The sequence below is a fragment of the Populus euphratica genome, unplaced genomic scaffold (assembly GCF_000495115.2).
Source record: "Populus euphratica unplaced genomic scaffold, PopEup_1.0 scaffold936.1, whole genome shotgun sequence".
In the NCBI taxonomy this organism is placed as follows: Eukaryota; Viridiplantae; Streptophyta; class Magnoliopsida; order Malpighiales; family Salicaceae; genus Populus; species Populus euphratica.
Genome location: NW_011500473.1, coordinates 9,920 through 18,705, shown reverse-complemented (window position 1 = coordinate 18,705; position 8,786 = coordinate 9,920). Strand labels below are relative to the sequence as shown.

General features: G+C 29.2%; 1 protein-coding gene across 5 annotated transcripts in view; it reads left to right on the top strand.

Annotated features, from left to right (window-relative positions):
* LOC105114900 (exportin-1-like) overlaps window positions 1-1,882 on the top strand; it is a 15,742-nt gene extending 13,860 nt beyond the window's left edge. For all 5 annotated transcript variants that reach the window (XM_011011616.1, XM_011011618.1, XM_011011617.1 and 2 more), the window contains exons 29-32: window positions 87-224; window positions 300-437; window positions 535-639; window positions 1,265-1,882. In XM_011011616.1, the coding sequence (XP_011009918.1) occupies window positions 87-224; window positions 300-437; window positions 535-639; window positions 1,265-1,387 (504 nt within the window). In that variant the 3' untranslated portion in view covers window positions 1,388-1,882. The remainder of the gene's footprint in view (window positions 1-86; window positions 225-299; window positions 438-534; window positions 640-1,264) is intronic.
* Window positions 1,883-8,786: the final 6,904 nt, after the last annotated feature.

Sequence of the window (8,786 nt, the reverse complement as noted above, 5' to 3'; positions counted from 1 at the left end):
TTTCAGGTGCCCCCCCCCCCCCCCAAAATTCTGTTCAATCAATATCATGCCATGTGAGATGCTTACTCTTCTGTGTGATTTGACAGGCGTCTGAGTTCTGTAATCAGTTCTACAGGTCATACTTTTTGACAATTGAGCAGGAAATATTTGCTGTATTGACAGATACATTTCACAAACCTGGTTTTAAGTTGCATGTTTTGGTGCTACAACACTTATTTTGCTCGGTATGTGTGTTGCAGTTATCTTTTTCTTAGTTTTATGCTGTACCAACCATGTTTAATGAGGATGCAACATTTCAGGCGGAGAGTGGTGCTTTGTCAGAGCCTCTGTGGGATACTACAACAGTACCTTATCCATATTTGAATAATGCTATGTTTGTTCGTGAGTACACCATTAAACTTCTGGGCACCTCATTCCCTAACATGACTGCATCAGAGGTGAGATTATTTATTTAGCTTCTTCCCTGTTTCTTTATTATGGTCTTTACTCCAATGCCATCCTTTGGAGTTCTCACTAATATTAAGGCTTTTTCAGGTCACTCAATTTGTTAATGGGCTATTTGAGTCAAAAAACAACCTGTCCATATTTAAGAATCACATTCGAGACTTTCTCGTGCAATCAAAGGAATTTTCTGCTCAGGTAAAAACTCCTTATTCCTTCAAATTAGTGGATTGTATAAAAGATGATGTTTGTGGGCACCAAGTGCAAGGTCATGATTGTCTCTGCAATTACATGGTTTAGTGGTAGCAAACACATACACACCCACTATCTATTTTAAACGGGACATGGTTACAAAAAGTGTCTGATATAAAATTTAAATGATTAACTATTTGGATTGACCCAAAAGCACCTCAATTTAAATGGATTGGGCGAGTTCATCCATTTGACTCATTTAAAAATACAGTTTAGAAAAAAAAAAATGAATTTCTTTTGCAAATGTTCATATTAGCCCCGTGAAATATCTATTTTGTCTTCATATTTTATTAATCTTGCAAATTCGTCCTTATTTGGATTCTTTTTTGCTCTCATAATTGATATAATAAATATTCTCTAGTCCCTGTAAGAATTTTTTTTGCATTTAAGTCCCTGAAAGTCTAATAGTAGAATTTGTCAAAACTTAGTTAAAGGATGAGGGTTAAGTGGGTATGGGTATCCATTTAGAAAATAATTGGCTAAAGGGTAAAGTATTTCCCTGCTATCCATATCCATCCCTCTGCCACCAATATCGGTCTAGTACAATCTGAATGCTTGGTTGATTCTGCAGGATAATAAAGATCTCTATGCAGAAGAGGCTGCTGTTCAGAGGGAAAGGGAGCGACAAAGAATGCTTTCCATTCCAGGGCTTATTGCCCCTAATGAAATACAAGATGAGATGTTAGATTCTTAGAAAGCTATTTTTACAGCAGAAGCTAATTTCATGAATACAACTCAGGGAGTTGCTGTGGGCGTCTTGATTTGTTTACCTGGCAGTGGATATGAACAGGTACAGCATTTTTTCCCTTGATTCTCCAAAGTTTTCCTTTGTGTTGAACCAGGTACATCACAAAGGTGCCTTGCTTTGGAGGTTTGGCAGCTGGCTATACTGCCTATATATCTAGTAGCTATGCTGGGTGTAGAATATTTAGGGGCTGATGTAGGAATATGTTTGAGTCATTTTACGGTTTTTGAATCCAGCTTGAGACTACTCACGATGATGGATGGGATCAAACTGCTTAAATGACTCCGTTTGAATTGTTGATTGATTCGTCCTAGTGCATGCTAATGTTGGCGAGTTGTGCAGGAATTGTTTCGTTGGGACTTGTGTTTTCGAGATTTTTATTTATAGTTCCGGACTTCATCAAATATACTGTGATTGTGTTTTCATATATGGCTTCTTATTTTACTCGATCGCGATGCGAAAAATGTTACCGTCATCCGTCCTGCTGCCGATGGATGAATAATATTCATTACGAAGGTCGTCAAACATAAAAATATGTTCCTTGCAAGTGGATGGTAATGAGGATGTTTTTTTCCTAGGAATTGTTTCTCGAACTTCATGTAAATTCAGACTCAAACTTGATTCTTGCCGCTTCAGAATTGCTTGCATTTTATTATCCGACGTTGGATCTTAGGAACTAACAAAATTGGCGGAACTCCCATTCGGTCTCATGGCCTTACTCTCGAGTTCTCATTTTGGTGGCTCTTATGTTCTCCCTCGTTTTCCTCCTTTCTTGTGAAAGAGTTTTATCTAATTAGCTGTCGAACACTCCATCCTCGATTTTGAGGTCAATCGCTACAAATCCTCTACCGTGACACAAAAAAAAAAGAAAAAAGAAAAAAAAAGAAGCTATTTCGGCACTCGATCTAGAATGTTGTAACATCCATTACTCTACTTTGTACAAGAATGTAATAACAATTGTGGTTTAAATGTGTTTTTGTTTAGAAATATATTAAAATAATATTTTTTTAATTTTTAAAAATTATGTTTAATATTAATACCAAAAAAATATTTTAAAAAATAAATAAAATTTAAGGCCTCTGTCGTCGAAATTGTTTGTTACAAACCGCCCTTGAATCTCCGGGCAGTATAGGAATAGGCTAAGATTTACACTGAAATTCCACTTTCATTTGATTTGAACCTCCACTTTCATTTTATTTTTTTGTTCTTTTTAAAAAGTGTGTTTTTTCCTTTTTGTCCTTTTGGCGTATGAAAGGATGTGGATACAGAGGTATTTGGTAATGAGGTAAAACTCTGTTGAAATTTTAAATTATTTTTGTTTGAAATTACTTTTATAGTATTTTTATATCATTGTTATGTGTTAATATAAAAAATAAATGTTAACAAATAAAAAAATTATTATTTTAATATATTTGCAAAAAAAAAAAGCTTTAAATAGAATTTCTACGAAAATTATTTTAATAGACCCGTAGTGATTGTTCTCACGTTTGGAAGGAAGTTAGAGTGGATGCAAGGCAGATTCCAACAAAGGCCGAGACTTTAGCGAGGTTGGCTTCTAGAGTTGCCTGTCATAAAGACCTTAGATTGCCTTTCAATGCCTTTGATTCTCTACAGATGACGTGAGTCCATCTCGGCCATGGATAGATTAAGATTGTTTTATAGGGGAAAAAAAAACTTATAGCCATTAACAATGTATTTTTTTAGTAGCAAGGATATATATATATATATATATATATATATATATATAAACAAAACATCAATTGATGTAGTAAAAAACAATATTATAAAATCTCATAAAAAAATTAAACAATATTTAATCAAATAACAAAATGCAGCAAGTAAATTAAAAAAATATGAAGAGTTATATAAAAAAAAAATGCCCGTTAATATTAAAAAAAGGCTATGATAAAAAAAAAATTGTAATTTCACTTATATTCAATTAAAAAAATATCAAATTACTTTTCAATCAATCTATTGAAAGTGACCAAAGTGTAAAATGTAGATGGGAAAGGAAAACAAGAAATATAAAAAACAAATCATGCCCAAGTGTGAAGTCTCTTAAATTATTTAGCTCAAAGGGCAGAGGGTGTGTCTTGCACCTTTTATTTCTTATTTTAAAAGATGGCATGCTATTTGTACCCCGAAATTTTATGCCAAAGAATTTAATTTTCAATCTATATTGACCTAATACATTTAGAAAAAATCATTGATATCTCAATAAATCCATTTATGATCTTAAATAAATCTAAAATTAATCCAAAATAAAAATAAAATTTCAAGCTTAAATCTATGTTGTCAAACAATAAAAATACAAAATAACAACCTAGCTTAAAACAATGCCTATAGTATAACTCCTTATAAAATAAAACCTGTTGACACTAAGATCAAAACCTATTTATAAGTTGAAATTGATATTAATCAAGAAATTCTCTTGTCAACTAGAATCCGACAACAATCTTTCTCCTCTCTTAAATCATGGATTGAAAAGTAAATAAAATAAAGTTATGGATTGAAATAGAATTGTTAAAAACTGAAATGACAAAAAAATTATAATTTGAAAAGTTAAAATACCAAAGTGAACTTTTTGTGTCACTTCTAAAGTCACCATCTTTTTTTTTAATTTTTTAATTTTGGTCCTATGCCTTTTAATCTTGCCCTCGCTCAACAAATTCAATTAAATTGACATCAATTTGGTTCTATAAGAGCAAAATCAAGAAAAAGAAAGTATGGAGATGAAAAAAAAAGAAAAAAGAAGAAGCATTGTTATAATCTACAATGCTCTATGTCTATAATTACAGTAACATGAGTCTACAGTGAAAACCTAAAGTTTTTTCTTTTTTTTTTGTCTTTTTATAATATGATTTTAAAAAATTAATGGTTAAGATGTTTTGGGTGTGTTTAACAATAAAAAAAGCTATTTTCTTTTCTTTTTTTTTTATTTTTCATTTTCCAATGAAGAATTGGAAAATGTATTCATTTGTTAAAAGTGAAAACTAATTTTTTCACTAAAATACACCAATGATTATAACTACTTTTCATAAAAAAAATCATAATTTATAATATAATATAGTAATTGATACGACCAAAAGATTCCATAGCTCAGGTGTCGGTTATACCATACATTATGGGCTATGAAAGTGCCAAGCATTTGTTGTACCAAGTGTTATACAACATAAATCAAGATTAGTCATTTAACAAGCAAAGTATTAAAGAGTGAACAAGATAGCAAATATAAAACATGTTAGTATCAAACATTAAAGTCCATATTAAGTTTACATTATACTTATTCTTACACCATTAGTGTAACCTTTTCACCTTGACATAATTAACTTAGCTAGACATAATGAAAGAAAGCAAAATAGATAAACAAAATAAGAACATAAAAGTTAACTAAGTAAAGGAAAGGAAATGAAAGGCATAAACTTAATATTAATGAAAACAAAGCATAAAAAATACAAAGAGAGAAAGGAAGAGCATGATCTTGATCTGAACACCAAGATGCCTAAATGCATGGCAAATGCCTCCTTTTATAGGCCAAAAATGGGAACTATTGATTTGATGACTAATTGATAAGTGGGTGACCAACTTTTGACTTGGTGACAATCCTTATCTTCTCTTGTCTGCCCAAAACGTCATTGATAACGTCAAAATTGGAGCCAGTTGCAAACATGAAAGTTGTAGGCAATTGTCTCAGCTTTCTTGTGTAAAAACTTCAGCTCATTTGGACTTCTAGAACTCCAGATATGGCCAAAATACCGAACAGTGCTCGGGCTGGAAGACAGATTCGGGCTTCTTTGTTGTTGCTACAATTTGGACTTGATAATGGCCTTTTTAGATCTTGGGCTCCATATGAAAGTTGTAGGCCTATGTCTTACCTTTCCATCCATATAAATTGGACCTAAATCTGAGATATATAGCTCTAGATATGACCCAATTACCGAACAGTGTTCCGGTTTGGATTGCACCGACATCTCTTTTCTAAGTTTGACCATCTTTTTGCCTTTGCAATTTAAGTTCTTAAAGTCATCAATCAATTTTTTCATTTATGTGATAGGCCTGCATTAAAAATAGACATTTACCACAAATTAAAGGTATCTTATATTATTAGATATATTATTATAAAACATGCTTTAGTTAAGGAGTTATTGATACTTTAAGTGCAAAATGATGACATAAAACCTTGAAAAAAAATACACTTTTAAGTACTAATCAGTACTCTTATTAATATTTTGTATTCGTGATAATCTAATTATTTAATATTTATTTTTATTTTATGAAAAATTAAAACTATCATGAAAAAGTTATATTGTTAACTAAAAAGATTTATTTATATTAGATTTATAATAAAAATTAAATTTATGATAGTACTGATACATATATTACAATTAATTTTTACATTTCTAAAAAGTGTGATACGATCCAGGTAAGGTCAAGCTCGGATTTTGATATAAAATGTGCAAGTATCTAGTTTTACGGCAACACTAATAATTCTAAATTCGATTGTTGGATCGAGCTGAAATTTTACGTGGAGTTTCCTAACATGCTGTCATACCTTGGGTTAAAATTTAAGGTCAATCAAAGTTCGGAAAGGCATCTCAATACGGGTCAATAGAGACTGTATGAATTCTGTTATTTACTTTCTTTTGACTTGTGGACTTCCTATTTGGCTAAGATTTTTTTTCTAAAAGGATGTGGTAGCTTATTTTGAAAATATACTAATTCTATAAAGATCTTTAATGGGTTGCATCATAGTTTCCAAGTGTGGCAAGGATTCATAATTATTTCAAAATCCTTTTCGTACAAGAATTCCTTATTCATCCTAGTTACAAAAGGAAAGATGACTTCAGAATAAATTCTACCTTCAAATCAGATTTCCTAGTCTATTTGGGACTTCTTAATGGTGACAAATCTGATTCTAGCATATTTAGGATGATAATTTTTAGAATTTTATTATTTTCTTCTTAGTCTTTGGGTTATTTTACTTATTTAGGTCAATTGTAAGTGAGTTTCATATAAGTCCACCTAAGGGGGGGTCCATTAGGGTTTCTTTAAGTTTAGAGTTAGTATAAATAGAGACATAACCAAATATATAAGGAAGACAATTCAGATTAATAAAATTTTTTGTTTGCCGTACTTTATGTGTGTGTGTGTTGATGAGATAATCTCCCTTCCATGGTTCTTTAAAGAACTGAAAAATGACTTATCCAATAATAACTGTCTTTGTGGCATCATCCTTATACTTTTTGTTTGCGAATCAATATTCGTTGGGTGGGGGTTTCTGTTTCCAATAATGCTGGTGCCTAGGTATGAGTTATCTTTATGTCACTCCTATCAAACCTGATTTACTTGACTTTTTGAAAATTGATGTCTTCGCGTATGAGTTGTGTGACCATATGATCACGAGGTTCACATCATTTGGTATCAGAGCTGACATGTTACCGTAAAACTGGGTAGTTATACATTTTTATTAAAATCTGAATTTAACCTTGCCTGAATCGTATCAAATTTTTACTATTCATGTTTATTCTTCATTTGAATAAGAGTGCAAAACATGTATTGTGAAATTGTGAAGAACCTATAAATTGTATTTTCCAAACTCAGTATAAATTTAAAAAACTGGAAAACTAGTTTTCCTATTTTCTGGATAGAGACATATTTAATTTAAACATGATGTTCTAGTTTTTCTTTTTCTAACTCTAGTTTTTCAACATAAAAAAAAAACATTGAAGTATTACTCTATTTTAACATTTAAATAACATTAAAAGTTACTCTTTACATGCCACACCCTAACCACCTTCCAAGGATTTAATTATAGTTCAAAGAATCTATTAAACTTTTTATTTGTTGATAATAACTTAGTCCAAACTAAGTTATACCACTTGTTAATTTAATTTATCAAGGATTACCACTCCAAGTAGGAGTGAACATTTTGGTCATTTATGTGAACTTATGCTTCTTCAGTTGATTTTTTTTATTAATTTTTATTTTAATTATTTAATCAACTACTTTCTGGTTCTTCTAACCAATTAGAATTCTTTTGATTGATTTTACTATTTATAATCGATTTTAGCTTTTATATATATATATATATATGTTTAACTATGGATAATTACTTTTTTTTTTGTTTTATCTAGACACAATAATGTTTATTTTTAGTATAAATAAGTAAGTTATCAGTTACTTTTAAATTATTAATTATTTTTCCACAAGTAATTAAAATCTCTAATTATTAATTAGTGATTGTTAAAAAAATAACACTAGAACACATGGAAGCACAATTCATGTTTTTCTTTATTCCTGTTAAAACTTGAGAATCCACATGGTGCAAAGAAGGGTAGAAAATTGAAGGAGAATGCTACTGTTTTACTATATAAAACTACCTCTATGTTCCATATTTTGAGGATAATATAATTTTAGTTATTTATATATAAATAATTGTTTAGTAATTTAATCATTTCATTTTAATCTTATCTCTGTGTTATCATTATCATTATAATTATGTATATTTGAACACAAATATTAATAGATCTCATGTTTATTAAAAAAATTAATCTAAATTTTGTATAAATTTTATAGGTTTCTTCCAACTTAGTATTAGTTTTTAATTTTTTTTATTATTGATTGAATTTGAATTTAGAAAATTTCTATCCTAACACTATAATCAAGAGGCAGTAATTTTTTTTAAATATATAATATATTTATTTTCTTGAATCATATCAAATTTAAAATTTTAATTATTCTTTATTTTTTAATAAAGCTATTATATCATTTGATTTTATAAATTTATCAAGAAAAAAAGCTTAATTAAAAAAATAAAAAAAATCAGAAAATATATAAGTGAACTCCTATACAATTATAAACTTTTGAACAATTTGAAGGATATTAATATAGGTTGATTTAGGATAAAATATGAGTTTCTTGAGTTTTCTTTTTTTATATCTTACCAAAAAATATTCAACATGTATTTTAAACTAAAAATTATGATATGAGCTTTCTATTTATTAATTTAACAAAAAGATTTTATAATAAACTTAAATAAGTTGTGACTCAAAGTATTTAGTTGAAAAGTTTCCTTGCAATTTTTTTTCTCTTTTAATTGTGATTTAAAGTATTTTCATTTTTAATTTTTTTTTTTACACTTACTTGACAAGATGGACTTTTTTTATAGATATGCGTGAAAGACATATGATCCTATTAGTACATATACTCTATAGCCAATTGGTTAGTTATACGTGATATTAATTTTATTTTTATAAATATATTTAATTTATTATAATTATGAGATTTCTATCGCATTAAATGATCTTAGTTAATGCTTTATTAAGATAGAAATTAATTATAGCCACTG